Source organism: Buceros rhinoceros, unplaced genomic scaffold (assembly GCF_000710305.1).
Source record: "Buceros rhinoceros silvestris isolate BGI_N320 unplaced genomic scaffold, ASM71030v1 scaffold14099, whole genome shotgun sequence".
NCBI classification, from domain to species: Eukaryota; Metazoa; Chordata; class Aves; order Bucerotiformes; family Bucerotidae; genus Buceros; species Buceros rhinoceros.
In genome coordinates, this window is record NW_010433360.1 from 1 (window position 1) to 20,843 (window position 20,843).

A 20,843-nucleotide genomic window follows, 5' to 3' on the forward strand; every position below is an offset into this window, starting at 1 on the left:
CCCCCACTCCCCCCAACGGCCGCCATGTTCCCTGAGGGGGGGTTGGGCCCCTCCCTTCCTCGCTCACGGCGCGGCCGACGCGGAGCATCTAAAGCGGAGACAAGTACAGTTCGTGTAAGCGATCTCCCCACAGCATCTTCATCAGGGCCAGATGAAATTTAACACTAAAATCGACACGTTTCTGATGAATCAAGTTGCCTCGCGTTGTGAAGGATTCTTCCCGGGAAAGCCGGTACGTGGGTTACTCTGTGTTCCCCATGACGGCTCTGAAGCGAGGGATGAATCCGATGAGCAACACCATTCCAGCGTCTGCCGCCGGGACGCTGTCCCTGCCCTCCCCCTCCCCAAGTGCACCCTGCCATTAAAAACATTAATACTTGGAGGTATGTCTCACTCCGTGCCCTCAGTCACACAAGCCCCTGCCTCTGTCTATAACCAGCATTAGCAACACGTTTGTGTGTCTGCAGCAACACATTAAAAAGGAAAACAAGCTGTTACACCAGTGTAATCCAAAAAGTCTGTATTTGCCAAGAGAACTTTTACCAGCAATGTCATCATGACAGACCACTCCATAAAAGCTGCCCAAACAAGTGACATCTTTATTGGCGAGTTCCGCTAATGAATTTCCTTTTCCACACTCATTATCTCCTAACAGTTCGATTGAAAAACCAAAAAAAAACCCCAAAACCGTTTTGGGTAACATCTCATTCGCAAAGATAATTATTTAACATTTAAAAATAAAACAAAGAATAACAATTTTAAATACGAATTCCAGGAAAAGCTGTCCTGGTTCCCCCAGGGGCCGTTACTCGCCAAGCCGCCACCACCTCGGCTCGGCTCTGCATCAGCGGGCTGGGCACCGAGGCTCTCTTGTTTGGAGCTCGATTAAAAAGATGGGGGCATGTGCTATATTGTGACCGTTCAAAGTCCTGTTGTTGTACATTCTTCACAGGAAAACAGAAAACAGTTTGCAGTAAACCAAGCAGTACTTTTTCTTCCCTTATTCTAAAGCTAAGTCATACTGAAAGGGGAAAAAAAACCAACGTGGCTTCAATATTCACCTACTTTATCACACACAAAGATTTCTACTAAGAGCATATCCAGGTTGAAATACACATCTGATTTCTGTCATGAGGTTGATGCTTATGGGGTGCGAGATGCAATCTACTTCGAAACAATAAACACATCCCTTCTTGATGAGCAAAGTATTTTTTTAGCCTTTTGGACCAACGCTTAGTTGCTGGGTTGTTTCTCCTGAATCTTGCCAAGAGACAGTTGGAGACTGGAGACCTTGCCAGGTCACTGCTACCACAAATAAGATGACGACTGGTGGCAGTCATGCACCTTATCATCAGTTCATAAAATGTTGTATTTAGCACATTTGTTTGCATTTGAAAAACTCTTAGTTCATTTTTTTTTTTAGGACCCAGACTCTTTGTACACCAGAAATTACACAAGTCAACCACAGAAAACTGTAAATTGGTATCCACAGAGATTTTTGAGGTATTCCACAAGAAACCTGGTTGTGCACCTGAATGTTCCTCTCAAAATCAACCACCACCTCCCCCCCCACCCCCAAGCCCTAGCTGGAGTGGAAATGTCATTTGTCATGGGCTTTCATCGCCATGTTCCACTACATTTGATCAACAAGGGGATACTTATTTTCCCAGGGGCACAAAAAAAGCCTTCCTCATCCTTTTCCTGGAATATTAATTCCAACACATCATCCCTAAATTTCCAGGTCCACTCAGGAGAGATGAAGAGAAAGGTGTTATTTTCTAGCCAAAGCAGAGAAACACATTCAGACGTGGTTTTTTTGGTTTATTTAATTGGTGAAGGTGCTCTAAGAAGATGCTACCGATTCCCTTTCGTTGAAAATAGCAGCACTTTATACTCTGACCTCCAGCCTGCGAGGAAGAGGCTATGCAAAGACCTGGACCGGAGAGTCGGAAGACCAAGTTAAGAAGAAATGGTCTTCTGGATCTGGCTTGATAGAACCATTATCCATTGCGGCAGTCAGCACCAACAGAAGGTTGCTCCTGTCGAGCAGGACATGTGGCTTTGGGCAGGCTCCTAACGGACTGGTCGCCTGTCTTACCCACAAGCTTTTCTGTCAGGGCTGAGGGGGAAGGACAGCTTTGTTTCCCAGGTGACTGCTGTTCTCCTTTGAGCAGTACATTCAGAGTAATTTCCAATAAACCAGAGCTGTAGTGCTACCTGTGTAAAACCAATTGCCCGGAACACCTTAACTGGTTACGTTATTTTTCATGAAAAGTGGAAAACCTTTGTTATGACCTCAGAAGGAACTAATCTGCCACTTCTGTGTGTGTAGAAAAACCATAGGCAGTAATATTTTCTAAAGTGCTTCTTTACTTACCAGTTATTTAGTTAAAAATTAGACTTCCAGCGGCATACGAAACTAGTAGTTCCTGGACCAGTTCATAGTTTCTGATGTAAAAAAACCTTTACAGATTTTGTTTAAGCAAATGATACTTGCTTTGACAAATGCACCAAAGTGAGTGATCCGAGTGCAAACCCCACCATTCCTTAAAGCACGGCCTTATGCTGGTTTATTAATGCAACTTTACATCCTCTAAAAGTAGTGTACTTCAACTTCAAGAGCAGGGATTAAATAATACAAATAAAAGTTGAAAATTCCATGAAGCTATTGCCTATTTACCCTGAAATAAAATAGTCTTATGATTCCACTGGTGCAAAAAATCCCTCCAAACACCTTTGTTATATTGGCAAAGTCATTTAAGGTCACTTTTGCTTCCAAGACCATCTTCTTCCATAGTTTCCACTGAAGGAGTTTTGCTTTTGTAATGGCTTGTGGTTCCACAGTGACTTGTAAATGAAAAACCTACTATGAATAACTCTACCATAGTCACTAAATTACAGATACTGTCATGAGAAAGTCCAAAACTTGCCGTGTTTTTGTTTTTTTAAATTTTCAGCAAGACACAAAATTCCAGTCCAGTTAAACTGTTTCCTTCGAAAGCCATTTTAAATGGCAATAAATGGCTTCTCTGCCTTCTGGATGAAGAACTTCACGCGATGCCCGACGTGCTTCTCACGTGCTAGGCGGATATTGTACTTCGAATGTACCCAGAGAACGGTGTAGAAGAGCTCCCGCAGGCACAGCCGACTGGATCAGCTACTCCGATGGAGATAGTGCAGCAGGTTTGAATCTGCATAGGGAGAACCACAGCTGGGAGGCACGTAGCAAGTGTTGGGGTTGTCTGTTCTCAGAAGGCATGGCACAAAGCATCCCGGGCAGCAAGAGATAGAAGCATCTGCGACGTTGTTCTGATTCCGTCAAGCAGCAGTGGTTTCCCCCGGGAGATGGTGGTTATTGCTGAGACAGGAGAGCACTCCGGTTGGCTTTCATCTTCTCCAAGCGTTTTACTAGATGGCCATTGCTGACTTCAAGCTCTTCGGTTTTATCCAATGCCGAACGAAGCTGAAGAAAAGAAGCAGAAAAAAACCTGGTAACTTTCTCAGTGTTTTCCCTTTCCAAAGCCTGAGCAGGGTTGTAGTTACTCTGACCATATTTCTGCCATTTCCTTACAAGATAAAGCAGTTGAAAATTTCTATTAGTAGAGTTAAAAGTAAATTTTGTGTAACTGCTTCAAAGGCCACACACACAGATACTGTCTGAGCATGATGCCAAGAATCCAAGGTATTTACAGCATGTTGAACAAATGGCTCAGTTTGCTCAGCTTCAGAGGCACCGATGCTCAGAGCTATCTGCTGGGTGACAGATGCCTGTCTCACTGCCTGGCTTTTATGTTTCTGCTTGCTACAGACGTAACTTTAGTGCCTTAGTTTTCTACAAAACCCACCACAGGATGGGGGAAGGGAGGGAGGGGTGGGCTACATAGAGCATTACTGACTGGCAGCAGAGCAGGATGAGTATTTAGAAAAAGCAAAGAGCCACACTGAAAAAAACCACCTCAGGAGGCAGGTGTGAAAGGAGCTGACGTATTTAAGCTGGTTTGTAGTGGCTGCTTGGAGAGAACATGAAGTTTGGTAAGACAAACAAGGTCAAACTTACAGACAGCTTGACGATGCAATGTTTTAAGAGACAAACATGAACAGAGCCTGTGGACATGACAGCAAACATGGATGGACTGACAGATCAAGACAAACAGGCTCAGTAAGAAGGATTCACATCCATTTAGCACTCCAGCTTGGTCTCTGAAGCTGGGAAGTTTTCCTGCTTTGAGCTAGAACAGAACCAATTCTGTTCAGTGATTTCACTTTTCAGCTCAGTCTCTTCTAACTGACTGCGCTGTCTGGAGTTAACGGCATTATTTTTGCAGCCAGTCACTGCGTCTAGCAGTGACAGCGCTGGATGTTTACAGTCACTAACAGGGACGGGGATGCAGAAAGGCTCTCGCTGATACTGTCTCCTGTGCAGATCAAGGTCACTGCTAAATCCTGTGCACCATGTTGAGGTGCAGTGAGTTAGAGGGTGAACCTGTGGGGAGGAGCAGCCAGGACACGTGACCCTGAACAGACCAACAAGGTGCTCCATCCCACAGACGTCATTCTTGAAATAAAGCTGAGGGATTGCAAGGGTCAACCTTTCTTCTTCAATCTCTGGTGTCCAAGGAGGACTCTCTCTGTTCTGTCTTTGATCCCAATCCGTGCGTTCCTGAATCTGGTTCCCAAATCCGGTTCCTGTCTGCCACTGAGTCTGGTCTGGGACTTCCCCATGTGGGGGTTGGTATTGGATATACTTCATTTTATTGTTATTATTTTCATTAAAGCAGTTTTAGTTTCCCTTTCAATCCATAAGTCTCTCTCCCTTATTCCCATTTTCTTCGCCTTTGGGGAGGGAGCAGGAGTTAATAGAGAGCTTCTGTCATTTGTCTAGTGGCCAGCCCAGCCCTAACCCATGACAAAAGTTTAGACTGCCATTACTGGTGAGGAGTGGCGCTGTGCTTAAATAATGAAGCACCCAAATAAACTTTAAATTTAAAATTTAAATTTAAAAAAATTTTAATTAACTTTACAGGATTTCCAGCTTTCTACTGCTGTTTATTTCTGAATCTCATGTTCTAAAAGTGATTTGTATTTACAAACCTGGAATCTGTAACACCCAAAGTAATGAGCCTTCAGGTACAACAAAGGACAAGGACAGAGAAGTAGAAATAGGAGTTCTCCAGCTGATGAATGTCGAACCACAGAAGCACTCATGGCTGCACAGCAGCATGCAGACCTGACTAAAGTAATAAAACACGCAGGCGCTGATTCTTTGCTCTGCCAAGAAGGGTAATTCCTCCTCTAAAATGCAGCAGACAGCGGGCCCGCCCACCCCCGCTCCCCGTGGTGCCGTCGGCCCGCTGCCTGTGACAGTTGGCATCTGGAGTTACCTCTCTCTGTAGTTTGCGTTTCTCCGCTTTCAGTTCATCTTCTACTCTCTCAGCATTTTCAGCAGCAGTTTTGTATCGGGCTACCTGACCTTCCAATCGTATTACCTAAGGTGAAGGCACATTTTCGGAATCAAAGAAGTTATTCTGGGGCTTTACTCTTCCACTAATAATTAAGCAATAACCAGACAGGTGCTGACTTTAATAAAGGCATATTTTGAGAAAAAAAAATATATATATGAAGGTAGCCTGGCCATGGTAATTTATGCCAGACCCTTTATATGTATCCATATTTAATATGCTTCCAGAAAAAAAAATACAATCCATTGACTAAATTTATCTTAGCAAGATATCGCTGACATCCTCTGGACAACAGCAAACAGCCAAAACTGAACAGTCTTGTAGAAAATCCATATATCTATCACGTGCCAGGAGCCACTTAAGCAAAGTCAGTAGCTAGGCATAGCAGAGTCTGCTGCAGGGGTCAGTAAGGGCTCTCAATATACCTTTGTCTTGGAATGTCTTTCCTTTGGTAAAGATTAATATATTTGCTCTTCCCCATACAGAGATGACAGCATTTTACTCTCTGACTTACGTGCAGAAGCCCTGATGCTTCAACATTCCTGATCCTTATTTTAAGGGAAAAATCACAGTAATTATGATTTTATTTATCATATATTACAATTTCTCTTTGCATTCTCACTGTGTAAACAAACAGAACAAGCCAGGAACTTACATTCTGCTCCAGTGCCGTTATCTCTTGCTCAGACTTTGCTAGTTTAAATTTGAGATCACTGATCTGTCTGTTGGCATCTCCTAAAAGAATTGCACATTGATCAGAGGTGTCAGAACAAGCAATAACAGTCTCTAACAAGTTCCCATGCTGCAGGGATCCACTTGGGGTAGCGGCAGAGTAGCAAGTGCTCTCTGTCAGAAGGGTGCCCAGCAGACAGGTGCTATTCCCAGTCTCGCCTGATTCCCTGCTGACCACTCTGGAAGCAGAATTAAGCAGGAACTCACCCCAGCTCTCCTGGGGAACAGAAGGCAGATTTCCACATGCAATCTTGCTCAAACAAAGGATAATCGCTCCCTCTAGCAGAGGTGCGTGGCTGGCTCCCACCTTGAAGCTTCCTTACACCTGAAGGCTCATTTCCACTTAAAGCCATGTGGTTACTGTACAGATACGTTTTCTCACTCACATATGGGACACAAAAGTTCTCTTAAAATCAAAATGCGACTTACTTTGGAGGTCAATCATGTGCATATCTGTCCCATTTTCCAGAATTTCGTCTTCTGACTGTGTATTTTCCATCTTGCCATTCTTTTGCTTTTCTTCCAGTTGTCCCTTTAATTTTTTAATCTGAAGGACACAAAATAATTAGTTATTAAAATCAGTAAGGGAAAGTTGTGGCTCAGTACTCAATTCACTATAAAACAAATTATATACCTTTTTAAACCTAAATCTCAAAAAATCTTCTGTTACAGCATAATTTCCTAGAAATTCTTTTGGCAAATGACTCATCCTATTTTAAGTATCAGTCCTTATGCATACATTTAGGACCAAACATTACAAATGGAAGAACTGTTCTGTAGGCACGTTAATATAAAACATTCTTAAAACCCCAGAACTGTTTGGTTCTGTGTGAAGTCTCAAGGTGGAGGATATAGTCCATAAAGGAAAGCACAGAGCACGCTGCAGAGAAACAGAACAGCTGAACTTTTTAAAATAAGTGTTATATCCACTGTGGAGTACCACAGTACCAGCAGTAATTACTTAATTGCTATTTACTCATCTACTGCAATTCCAACAGCATTTCTTTCTGAATGACCCGTTACCCACAGACCCAGCAACTGGGAAGTCTTACTGATGGACAGAAATCTGCTTCTACAGCTTTCTGGACCATACTGGTTTTTCCCTTGGGCTCAGCCAATGTGAAGTACTGTTCTTCGGAACCAGTCCTGGAGAAGGAGCTTTAGGTGACTAAGGGCACTGAATGTGACTGGTTAGCAACACAGTGGACTCCCATCCCTGGAGGGATTTAAAAGATGTGTAGATGTGGTGCTGAGGGACATGGGTTAGTGGTGATTTGGCAGTGCTGGGTGAACAGTTGGACTCAATGACCTTAAAGGTCTTTTCCAGCCAAAACGATTCTGTGATTTTATGGCACAGGCACACCAGGTCTTATCTTTCCTTCCCTGTATTCTGAGTTAACACATGGGAGAAATATTTCAGAGGAAGAGTAAAACAGCAACCAGCACAGTAAGTCCCCACCAAGAACAACCCTGCAGGGTGGTGGTGCAGTTGTTCTCTACCTTACATTAGTGCTATTTGGATTTTTATCTTAATCTTCCAGTCTTAACCACAGATTTAGAAAACTCACAGCATTTCAGTTTTCCTGTAATTACCTGGTCTAGTAAGGACTCTCGTTCATCAATGAGTTTTTTCAGCCTGTCTGAAAGAGAAAACAGGAAGTTCAGTTCTGATTTGATCGACCCGCACATTTCAGAGTGCATCTGATACAACACCAAATGGTTAAGGTTAGTGAAACTAATGATGAAGGTAGTTATGCACGTACCACAGACAGTGAGGCCACAGTCAGGGCTGGGAAGGGGCTGCAGCAGGGGAGGTTAGGTCATTCTCACACAACATGCTTGTCACGGCAGTGGCAGCACCCAGCTGCATGCAAAGAGGCTATTCTTCTACGTTAGGTTAGCATGCAAGAACTCTAGGGTCAAACACAACTGCAACACAAAATCTCACAAATCTTTACAGTTCAACATAATGACAATACTGAAAACACCTATAATCATAGCTAAGCACATCTGCAGCACTTTAAACATCTTCACTTTCTTCTTCTAAACAGCACAGCAATGACATTTTGGGTTATCTCCAGTATTATGACCAGAAAAACTTTAAATGATTTTTGTTTCAAACGCAGCAGTCTGGTAAAACATTCTTTCTCTTTAATCCTTCACAGTCAATTCTCCTGGTCAAACACCAAGCAGGCGATGGGCAATCTGGACCAACCATTGCGCTACACTTCGACTTGGAAGTGCTACAGACCAGCACGTGGATATGTGTGGCATTCATTAATAAAGCGCACACTACAGAACGAGCCAACTGCAAAAAAGAACTAGAAAGTAAGTAACCAGACCACTTGGGTTCTTCCTTCCCTATTAAGGGGTGCAAAATGTGAAAGCATTTTAGCAAGTACTCACAAATTTTCTTAGCACTACAGTGACTTTACCTCATGAATTAACAACCTTAGTTTGTTCAGGTACACCCCAACAGAAGTACACTGGAACATAGCATTCAGGTATACTTCTTAGGAGAGGGTGTGTCGACCTTCGACAGGTCTCACTCCACAAGGTCGATGTGTGTGTTTAGAGCAGGTGTATTGAGCTTGCCTCCCTTGCCAGCAAGCAGTCGCCTGTGCAGAACCAAGGGCATTCAGAGCTTAGCTCCACAGTTAAGGTCTGGCCTGTTACTTAAATGTTTAAAATCCAAAGGTCATCAAGAAGAAGATCTTCGTATAAACTTCAGGAAAGCAATTGACAAATTACAGATAAAAGGCTGGTGGGCTTCTACCAGGTAAATTTTGTTGGTAGAGTTAAGTATTTTTGAAAAGCCTTAAAAATACCAGTCCTCATTTGCTGTGAAATCCTCAACAGGCCAAATCCTTGTGGTTCCCTGTTTTTTCTTGTTAACATATACAGTAAAAGGAATAAAGGGCCTGTATAGAATCAAATCGTGGGGAAAACTGAAGTTTTCAAAAGAAAATCCTTCTATATGGCAGCCAAGTACAGCCCATTAGCTAGTAATAACGTGGGACAGCATTCCCCTCCTGGGTATACAAGATCCCATATACCTGCAGTCATTCTAGAGCATCGAATAAAACCTTTACCTTGGCTTCAGACGCAATACCCAAATATAGATGTTACAGTGACATTCAGCAGTTCTATGCATTCATTTGGAACCTCCTCAAGTTCTATCCTTTTTTTAGCCATTTGTAACACACTCAACATTGTTACACCTGAGCATTGATGGGAAAAAACAAAACAAAAACAACAAACAAGCCACATTTTTTTAAACTATCAAGAGTAACAAAAACTTACAAGCATAAACCCCCTCAAAATAATAAAGCAATTTCACATATCTCTATAGGAATGAAAGGAAGCTTAAGACAGAAAACCTTCTGTAAAAGATGAAAGACACAGAAGAAAAATAAAGGTCAATGAAGAAAGGGAGGAGAGCAAACAGTAAAAGTCAGAGATATTCAGACTTGGAGAAAGGGTTGGGAGTCACAGGTCGGCAGAGATCAAGAAATGAAGTTCTAAGGATTGGAAAGAGAACGAGGACTGATGCAGAAGAAAACCTCCAGGCCACTACAAAATTGGCCCAGACTTATTGACTCCAAAGGGGCCAAATAATCCACCTTGATGCTGAAAATAACTTTGTCATACACGCAGCAATGTAACTTTCAGTAATGCAACCACTGTTGTGGGGTGAAATGTGCCTGCCTGAAGAAAGGACACCTCTGCCAGCTTCCAGTAAGGAAGCACACCAGCTTCCCCAGCCGCTCTCCCTGCAAAATGGATTTTAGCATTTTAGAGTGAACCTCCAAACCATCAGCTCTCTTCCCTCATTATGGAGATCTGTGCACCCTACTAGGACACCTGACATGCTGGCAGCAGGATTTACATGATCACAGGAAAAAAATAGTTTTCTAAAATTGCCATTCATGCAGAAAAGTTTTTTTGCGTGTATAGATGAAGGTGTCTTAAGTTTCACTTAAAACCCCACACTAACACAGAAAAATTACTTTCATAGATGTCTCTGCAGAGTCACCTTAACTTTCCATTTAGGAGACATTTTTCCAACAAATCAAGGATCTAAGGACCTTGAGAAGAGATGAGCAGAAAAGAGCAATCTACTGAATTAGGTCACAAAGCAGCTAATTAAAATTCTCATCTGTAAGAGTCATTATCTTTATTTCACATACAAAATACTAAGACGAAGAATTAATGTGCGACATTCATCTCACTTAAATTTAACTTTGGTAACACAATTCCCAGGCTACTCACTGCACCTTTCGCACGCGAAGGAGCTGATGCCAGGAGCTGGGCTCTGAGAAGGCCTGGGAGAGAGCAGGACACAGTGGGACAGGTAGGGGGATGGTGACCAGGGTCTTCTGCTGTTGTACAGGTGTGTGTGTAAGTCAAACAACTGCTCTCATTACCTCAGTACTGCAGTTGACTTAAGGTATTGCTAACCATGGCACTGCTTCAGTGGCACGACTGACCTAACATCCCCTAATCAGCCACAGATCCTTGATGTCTCTTCCTGCTGGAGGAGACCATGGGGCAGGAAGCAGCTGCTTTGAACCCGAATGATTTGCATGATGTGTGGCCCAGCAAGTAATGAAGCCTGATGCAAATGAAAGGGGTGAACTGTACTTGGAGGGTGGGAAGACATCCCGTGAAATCCCACCAGCAGCCACTAGCAGCTATTTGGAACAGCCTGCAAGAATCCAGCTGCTGGAACAACAGCAGGTTGGACAACGCTCCTTCTCCAGATCTGTTGAGTTACTTTGGATCATGAGAAAACAACAACAACAAATATCGAGAAATGCCTCGCTGTTTCTCAGAAGAGGGACACTGCTAGGGACAGTCTGTTGGGACAGTGAATACGCACAGGATTTAGAAGACACCAGCTTGCAATACCGACTTGGAGGGGGACAGGAGGACTGTTCCTTAATAAAGGAAATAACTGACCAAGGCCTTTCGCGATTACTTGCTGAATAAGGGGGTAAAAAAGTTTCCTCAGCTACTGCTTTTGAAAGCATTTCAGGCTACTTCTGCATGCACAGAAATGCACAAACCTGGGCCATACGTGTCCCTAGGTATTGAACAGAAAATCCAGCAAGCTACAGAGCTATTCCAGAAGACACCAGGAGCAGTGCTCACTGCAGCAGCCACCGGCAGACTATCCCTGCTCAAAACAGGATGGGTAACAGCAGCACACGGGAGTCTTCACTCAAGTTCATACCGTGATTTCTTGGTTTCATGTTAGACCATGAAAGACTGATTTTGATATTCTGCTGTCTTTGAACGTCAAAACCAGCAAAGAAAGGAACAAAAGCTAGATCTTTTCTTGTTTCTGCTAGATATCACAGGGAAAACACCAAAAACTCTTGTCAGTAGTGTAACTTTACAGAAGATGTATTTTTCTAGGTAATTCTTCCCGAGACACTGTCTCCTCCCTCTCTCTAATGGCACACATCTCACTCAATGCTAGCTGGCATATAATATTTAAATTATTACATTCTGAATATAACATCTAGCAGTTCCTTTCATCTTCAAGATCATTTATCTGGGAGACCTACCCTCTCCCTCCACATGCATATACTCAACCAAAACTCAAAGAGACAAAGAATACCGTGACCTTCTCCTCCACAGTACTCGCCCAGTTCCCGAAGTCCGGGCCCAGCTGCCAGCAGAGATACCACCGAGCACCCAGCGTTCAAGGACAGATCTCTAGCACATCAGCTATTCTTCACTGCTTCTTCGTGTTCTTGCTCCTACCCTAGTTTCACTGAAAGTCAGCCAGTTATTGTGGGACAGAAGCTGGTACACGGGCAGTAAAGACTAGAGTTGTTTCTCTTTCTGCACCTTGGCTTTAAAAAGGACCGCTCTTAGACGCTTTGTTTTCTGAAGTGAAAACACCAGTTAAAAAAAAAAAAAAAAAAAAAAAAAAAAAAAAAAAAAAAAAAAAAAAAAAAAAAAAAAAAAAAAAAAAATCAGCTCACCATTAATTCCCTCAGCCAAAAGCATTTCTATTAGAAACAAACGCGCAGGAAAACCACAGGAAATGCTTATAGATCCATCCACGAGTATAAGTGAAGCCTGGTAAGCCCATTAATTGTATTTAACATTTAAACATAAATACATTTAAAATACTTTCAACACTAAACCCTGTATTATGGTTGCAGGTACAGCAGAGACAAATCCTTATCTAAACACTGCTACACAGTAACAAGAGATGCACTTAAAATCTATGACTTTTTAGCTTAGCATTTAGAGTAAACCCTAAATACTGCTAATACTTACAGAAACCGTACTGGAACTGTTGTAAGTTGGAGAGAAGCCACATGTAAAGAGTTACAGGTTTAGAGTCCCATTACAGGTTTGCAGCTACGGGTGCCCTGAACGCCACGGCTGCCCCCTCCTAGTGAGACAGATCTTCTAGATGGGCAGCACAACGCAATAAATTTAACAAAGCTGCATCAAAGCGGTTTTGAAATTACAGAGATTTAAATAAATATTTATGCAGGTTTATAAACAGTGCTCTGGCCAGGCAATTGAAAGTACAAAATAAGTTTATTTTAATTATATACAGCTCAGTACATTTTGATACACATCTTGAAATTTTGCAGTCTTCGTACTCCATCAACTGTGTAACATCAACACAAATACAGCCTTCCACAGCACCCCCACCCCAGCTACTCAGTTTGCATTTCCTTGGGCCGTTCTTTGCTTAAAACAACTTTAAATGAGTTTTAAAGTATGCAAAACATGATTTTCCTCCCAAGCACTAGCAAAGATGCAAGAAGAAATACACCAATGGAGTCAAAGTGTCTAATGTACGCCAGCAACTCAAAAGCAACCCAGCATTTCAGAAAGGCACGGGGGTCATTACACAGAGCAAGTAGTCTTTGGTCTGATACCCAGCAAGAATCAAGACGTGCAAAGATACCTTCTTTCCAGAAGGGAAGAGGTAAGATTTTTCAGAGATAAAATGTTCTTGCAGCATCATAAATTTGCAGAAAACATAATGCAGTAAAGAAATGCAGTTTTAAACAAAAATCTTCTTGGAAAAATAGGTATTTTATATATTCATAGGTAGACAGTGCTTGATAGCAAACCTAAGCACACATCACAGTGTGTATTGACATCTTCTTCAGAAAAAACAAAAGCCCCATGTGAGATGTGGTGTAAAAGGCCTATTGTGGTGCAAAGTGCCGAGATGAAGTAAACATGGACATATTTATTCCTTTCAGCAAAGTAAAACCTGTATGTTACACTTTCGTCAAACTGCATAATATCCTTCCAAAGCGTTTAGACTAAGCAGATTCACAGTGATCTAACACTGTTTTGGAATTATTAGGAAAAACCACACAAAGTGGAATGAGAATTTTTTTTTTCCAAAGTAAAAAAAAAAAAATTGGTTCCTAGACTCTAATCATTCAGGCAGAAGTTTCACCATCAGATCAGTATTGCTGATCATTAAGTGCAGATCTAATGTGTGTAAATACACAGAATTTTGCACATAAGTTCTCAGAAACCCAATGTGCAGTACATTCGAGACCCCTATCATCTAGGCTAGAAAAAAAGAATTTCCTACAGAAATTCCGCCGGAGCAATTATCCACACTAGAAGAACTCTACTTGCAAGGCGGTCTGAAAAGCTGATTTGTGAAGTTTGCTCTTTCAGTAATAAACTTTAAACCTGAGACACAGCAAAACCGAACCCCCGCGCCATTTCTTGTGGCTAGGTACATCAGCGAGTAACTTCGTGCTTGCATCATTACCACTTACATAACATTGTATTATGATGAGAGTTACCTATAAAGAAAACAACTTTATGAGTATTGCTAAGGTCTGATGTGCTGTGCAAAATGCATGCTTCTGTTGTGGGACTGATCAAACAGTCTGTAACTTATAGCCTTGAGACTCTGAACTTAGGATACTGTGCAGTCCTCTCTGGATTTACCCCTACCCTTCCTGCCGCCCTGCAAATCCTCCTTGCTTTCATCCCTCTTATTGCCAGCACTTTCCAAATCCTCTTCCAAAACACTTTCATCTGGTATTTGTTCCACTTTATTAGAATCTGATGCTTTGATTTCATCTTCCATCACGTCAGTCTTCTCACCCGTTTTCCATGACGCTTCCCCTTGCAAATGCCCTGTTTCTTCAGGCTCATCTCTCTCTTTATGCTGCAAGCTGTCATCTTCAGTCAAAGTGTCTTTGGTCTCTATTTTGTCTGTTCTTCCTCCAGCTTCGTCTGTTTGGGCAGTTTTTCCGACAGCACCATTTGCTCCATCTCTCCCTCCTTTCTGTGTATCAGCTTTCTCTCCATCACATTGGCTATCAGTTTCTAGTACCTGTTTTGACTCTTCATCAAAATCAAATGCATCACCATCATCTTCCAGTCTTTCCTCTGTTTGACCCTCCAGTTTAACTTGTTCATTAACGTTTTCATGCTGCTCAACTTTCTGTGCCAGGGAATTATTTGCACCTCCCTCAGAAGCAAATCCACTGCCATGGTGGTGGCTGGCAAGCTCTAACTCTTGCTCATTTTCTTCCAGAGTTTCTTTATCAGCTTTGTTTTCAGTAGTTACACTAACATCTACAGATGATTCTTTAGATTCTGCTTCCTGTTGTTTAACTACATCCTGTGCTTTACCTTCCAAAGGAATATTTTTCTCTCCCACTGATTCATCTGTTGTTTCTTCACTACACAGAACTGTTTGAACTTCTAGCTTTGGCTTTAAATCATCTTCTTGTTCTGTCCTGCTTTCCTTTCCTTTCCCACACTCTTCCCTTGATTCCGATTCTGACTCTTCATTTTTGTCATCTAAAAGCCTTGGGTCTAAACTGGTTTCCCAAGTAGTCACCTCATTCACAAGGCCTGTGTCTGGTACTGTCTGCTGCAGAACACTCCCTTTCACCTCGGCAGTACGGCCTGCAGCCTCCACAACTGCCTTGTCCTGCTCGCCTGTTTCTGCAGAATCTGAACCCATCTCCAGCTCTTCTATTAATACTTCCTTGTGTTCAGCCTTCTCAGCAATAGCATTTTCAACTTCAGTTTTATCTTGCTCGTTTTGTTCTTCTGGTGATGCTGAAGGTCTGTCCTCTGAAGAAACTGGTTGAATGTGTGCCTGATCTCCTCTGCCTTCCTTTTCACTTGTATCTGCTGGGACATCACTTTCACATAACTCTGTCCCCTCCAAACCCACAGATCCTGTTTCCCTCATCTGACCTTGGACTGTGTTCCCAACATAATTTTCTTCTTCAGCTCTACCACCTTCTGTTTCATCAATTCTTCCATCAGTGCAGTCTTTGTTTTCAAGAAGCTTTCCCTCCAAGACATTTGTAACCTTGTTTTCAGCACTTTCTTCTGAGTGCTGAAGTCCCTCAGCATGACCCTTCACATCTACCTCTTCCCTAAGTGAGCCTGCTACCACAGCCTCTGGTGGCCCTGCCTGGTTAGAAACCAACTCACAGCTCTCATTTGTCACGTTGGTTTCCTGATCCATTTCATTATCACTCAGGGCATGGCTCGTTTTAAGATCCTCCTGTTCTCCCTGTTCCGGTGCAGCTTTTCCCAGTTCATGCTCTGTACCTAAGCCACTACGCATTTCATAAGGAGTCTCAAAAACTTGGTGACCTTGCAGAGAGCCCACCTCTGAGTTCTGAGCTGTGCTTGCTTTTAAGTCATGTTGTTCAGCCTCCATACTAACAGGCTGTTGGACTGTTGTGCTTGCAGACTCGGTCTCCTTTCTCAAATCATCTGTGTCACTATCATCACTTGAAGAGGCGCTCCCTGAAACATGTTCTGTAAGGCTTTGAATTGGTTCTGTAAACCCACTATCTGGTAACATCACTGTTGACAAGGCATCATGTTCTTCAGCCATTTTTTCTGCGGCATGCAATGGCTGTACTTCCTGCTCCTCAGTCTCCTCTTTGTGTTCCTCATGCTCAGTATTCTGCAAGATTTCTCTTTTCCCCATATCCTCCAAAATCTCATTTTTCATGTCCACTTCATTGGCTTTGCCTAAAAGACCATTGAGAAAATTGAAGGGACCACACCATAGCACTTACCTCCCCACTTAAAACCCGAAAGAGAATGAATCAAAGAATAGGTTAATGAAAGATCAGCTTTTGCCAATTACGTGAGGTAAAGCAGCAATTGTATTAGTAAGGGTTTGGGGGTTTTAATAGGTGAAATTCACCACCACCCTCTCCAAGCAGGAAGTCTCTGGTGCTGGCTCGTAGTGTCGTACAGAAGAAGACTTACGCTCTTGGCTGCGTGAATTACAGCTCTGGTAGATGAGAACAACTATTTCAAGCAGTGTAATTGGAAAGTAGTATTTGCAGATGTAGCACTAACAGTCAAGATTATTTCTTCTCAGCAATATTCTCTATGACTTCAACCCTAACACCACTTTAAGCACCCAAGAGTGTGTGTCTGATGCCATTATAATGAAATAATCAAGGGTTATTCAGTAATATTTTACTCCCAAGTGTAACAAACAGGCATCAGCAGTGTATATGACAAACACTGAATGTAAAATCTGACTGACAAGCAAACGATTCAGCTGTTTCATGTCATCACACAGATTAAAGCTCCAGGACTTAGTGCCCCTTATAGCCACTTCACCCTCCCAAACGGATGGGGAATTCTGTGGTTTGGGGTTTTTTTGTAATAGTTTTTCTTCCAACTTATATTCGGAAGCAACAGGCATTAGAACAACAGTGTTTGTTAGCTTTTGGCTCTATGTTTCATCACACAGATTAAAGCTCCAGGACTTAGTGCCCCTTATAGCCACGTCAACCTCCCAAACGGATGGGGAATTCTGTGGTTTGGGGTTTTTTTGTAATAGTTTTTCTTCCAACTTATATTCGGAAGCAACAGTGTTTGTTAGCTTTTGGCTCTATGTTGTACCTATTTCCACACAAAAAACCCCCCCAAAATAAGAAGAGAGAGAAAACATATTACATTTGAAAACATGCCCTTACCTTGGTTTTGGTGTTCCAGATTGTTTCTACACAAAAAGTCTGTGAGGAAAAAGCAGCCAGCAGCTCAAAGCAAGATAACTTGCAACAGTTGGCTGCCTGCTGCTATTTATTAGTGTGTTCATTTAGAACAAAAATAGGAGGAAAAAGAAAATTCTATTATTTCCTTCCCTTCCACTAGGATAAAATTTCTTTCTAGGAAACTAAAGCACTTTTTCCCAGATTCTTTAAGATATGTGCTGAAAAATATTGAACAACAGCATGGTTATTCTGGGACAATTTTCAAATTGAGGGTTTAAATCCTTATCTGAACAATTGCTACTTATCTGTAATGTAACCTTTGCATTCTTGTCCTTTGTCACCTTGAATGGGAAATGAAACCTGCCTTTGCAGGAAACTGCCCAACATACTTGAGTGGTAATAAATATTAAGCAGAAAAATGCGAAGGAAGTGATTTGACAAGTAGCATGCTGCGTGATGTGTTAATTGTCCCACTAACAAATGCTAAACTCCAAGCAAGGATGGACAGATGGTCAGACAGGTATGAAAAGGTAGCCAGCACTTACCTAACATCCCATCCCCTCCTGCCTTTAATGCCTGAGTTGTGCCTGGAACAGTTTTGGAAGAATCCAAGTGTCCTTCATTATCGAGGAAGTCTGGTGTCTCCCCGTTAGTGGCTACATCGGAGTCTGGGATTATGCCGTGTTTCTGTGGAGAAGCAAAAGCAATACTTTAGAGCTTGCTGGTCACAACGGGGAAGTTGGCTCAGGTCTTCTTGTCCTTGATACTCTGAATAAACAAGTCCTTCAGCCCTTCCATTAAGCATGGCTGGAAGTCAGAAAAGAGCACAGAATATTACGGTTCTCCATTAGCCATTATGATAGAAAGCATCTGAGCACAGCTCTTTTTTTTTTTTCTTAAAATATAAATCTGCTGCATAAAACGCTCCTCAGAGAAGCATCTCCTACCAAATTACTAGAGTCTATACTAAGAGCTCACAGTCAATATTAGAAGGAAGGACTTTATATAGAAAATATCTGAAATGGCAACTTAAAGGCAACATGAAGATAGAGTTCTTGCTGCTGAACTGGATTAAAATTTTCTGCAAAAACCTACAGAAGGAAAAGGACAGCAGTTAAATATAAGTTGCTTTTATTCCTTTTGCATACCTTCAGTTGCTCCTTCAGCACAACCACTTCATCCCTAAGGTCATCCCGCTCACTCCTTATGGAATCAAAGAAATCTTTCTGCCTTTCTAGCGCCTGAGTTCCCAACACAGACAGAGAGCGAGGAGATGTGAAGAAAGGAAGGGAGACAAGTGAAGACCATGAAAAGCAAGTAAACAAGAATGAGCAGATTTAAACTATTCAGAGATTCAGGGAAGCGGCACGTATGAAAAAAGCAAAGCTTACAGATTAAAGGACCGAGTTTACATACACACAGGTCAGCTTCAAATCCAAGAAATGAGCAGCTTATGCAATAACCAAGAATTCCAATCCTTCATGAAGGATCCTGCAAACGAGGATCTGCTTTTCATTCTTATCTGCTGGACAAGTTAATTCATACCCTTATTACTTCACCATGCACCCTGCAGACATAGTGCCATTCCCATGGGTTAACAGAACGATGTGAAAGCAGGCCCAGCAGATTTTAAGTCTCTATTCCACAGGTCACCATCATGGGTGCAATACGTTTCAATTCATTTCAAAGCTGCCAGTCTTTAGACTGGGATGTACCATGTGCATATGCATATTTTCCCACAGAAATACTAGGGGGTTTGAGTAGCAATAGACAAATAGAACAGTAAAAAAATCAGAAAATTTTGATTTTCAAATGGCTACAAGTTACTGACATCACAAGCATGGGCAAGTTGCCAGATTTCTTTCTCCTCTCTTCAGAAAGTCTTTCAGTGCTCATCGTTAAAAAAGAAAGACATGCTTTTCTTCAGGAGTGGACTTCCATTTGGCTTGGATAGAGGGTGGTGGGAAGGGATGAGGAGCGAGGGAGAGTTAGAGACTTTCATCCCAATGGTCCATAAATAGCTCTATTGCTGCTGTATCGCACTCCAGTTTCTGCTCAGTCCACAGATCAAATCTGAATAAGCAAAAATCAAGTGCTGATGGGGCTGCATTATAAATAGCACTTCCTTTCTCAATATGGCAAATACAGATGGTGCATCACAGCAAATCAATTACCCTAGGTTTGAAATCAGACCAGCTGCTCAGTTTTTCTTGGGTTTTATGACACGGGCCAAAGACAAAATCTGCTATTTGCCAGTTCACTGGGAATACAGCAAAACAGCCACACCACGAAAAGTCACTATTTTATTCAGGAGGTCTTGCAAAAGCAAGATGAGCTGGAGAACGACAGTGGCACTCTGAACACACTGTGGGAGTTGACAGTCCTACCCCTATTTTTTTGTCTTTCCATTCTATTGTCTCCTGAAGATCAGAAATTTCCCTGACATAGCTCTGCTGTTTCTGTTGCAGCTGCTGGATTTCCTGAGAGACAGGAGCAAAACAAGAAGACAGAAAGCAGGTAACAGGTTAACAATGAAGGTCAAGATTGCAGTGATGCCAAAGAATGAAAAAAGGCTGGTGCTAAAGTAAAAGAGTATCTACACGCAGTTTCACGGTTTCTGACATCTCAGCTAAGCCTACACTCCTGAAGACAATCTTAACTTTCCACGAGATGACTTCAAACAAGGTAGACAGCTCCATCCGTTTCCTGTGCATCTCCACAACAGCTGCCTAAAACACAATTTGTTTCATAGTATGGACAAGGGAAAAAAGAGATCCAGCTTCAGGTAACACTTACGAAAGTACTATTTCTATCAGTCAGCTCTGAACTTGTTCAGCCTGAAACACCAGTATTTCTTTGGGTGAGAAACCTGAGTAGGGAATAAAATTCTCCATGCCTCACCTTCTACACTCCTACTGCTAAGTGGGAACACACCAATCAAAGAAACCATTAGAAAAAACAAGCTACTTACTGCAAGCATTTCTTCTCTTTGCTTCAAAGCCTCTTTGATTTCCATGAACTGAAACTGCAATATGCTATGAGCATGCTTCTCCCTCTCAAATTCCTGTGAATAATGAAATATTAATGACATTTTTATTGATCAAAAATAGCATCCCTTGGTAAAAAAAGGGAAAATAAGCCCAAACAGAAAGAAAATGCTTACTGCAATGCAATTCTTGAATATCTCTCTAATCACAATCCCACAAAAGTATAATTTCTATCTTATTTGTCCTTATTCCAAGAAATTATTCTTCCATCAAATACAGAAGTGACAGACATGATTTAGCCCGTTTCATAAGCTGAGCAGCAGGCTGGCAGTGAACAGCTTTTACACTCAAGCCCTACAGACTTCACAGATGAATGGATGGGAATTTTACCTGCTCTTTCCACACAGTTGTGTGCTAAATGTTAGGTAGGCATTGCAGACTTCAAAAAACCCAACACACCATATATATATCTCTACACGTTTTGAAGTCCATTATAGTCAAATGGCCCAAGCTAAAGAGCCAGTTCTGAAAAGCTAACACACGCCACAGCTTTATTTAACCCCAACTCACTAGCTGCCAGGTGCTGAATTTGTGTAGAACTTCAGCTCTCAACCATGGTTTTGCATATTATATTTATATCACATATATTTATATATATA

At 42.0% G+C, this 20,843-nt stretch overlaps 1 protein-coding gene across 1 annotated transcript; it reads right to left on the reverse strand.

The window, feature by feature from the left end:
• Positions 1–2,977: 2,977 nt before the first annotated feature.
• On the reverse strand, positions 2,978–20,261 carry LOC104488751 (leucine-rich repeat flightless-interacting protein 2-like; the record flags this gene model as incomplete). Its single annotated transcript, XM_010144083.1, has 9 exons — positions 2,978–3,463; positions 5,382–5,486; positions 6,115–6,194; positions 6,621–6,738; positions 7,785–7,831; positions 17,743–17,884; positions 18,346–18,438; positions 19,585–19,677; positions 20,169–20,261. Coding segments are annotated over 9 exons (882 nt in total), but the record flags the coding sequence as incomplete, so codon positions are not given.
• Positions 20,262–20,843: the final 582 nt, after the last annotated feature.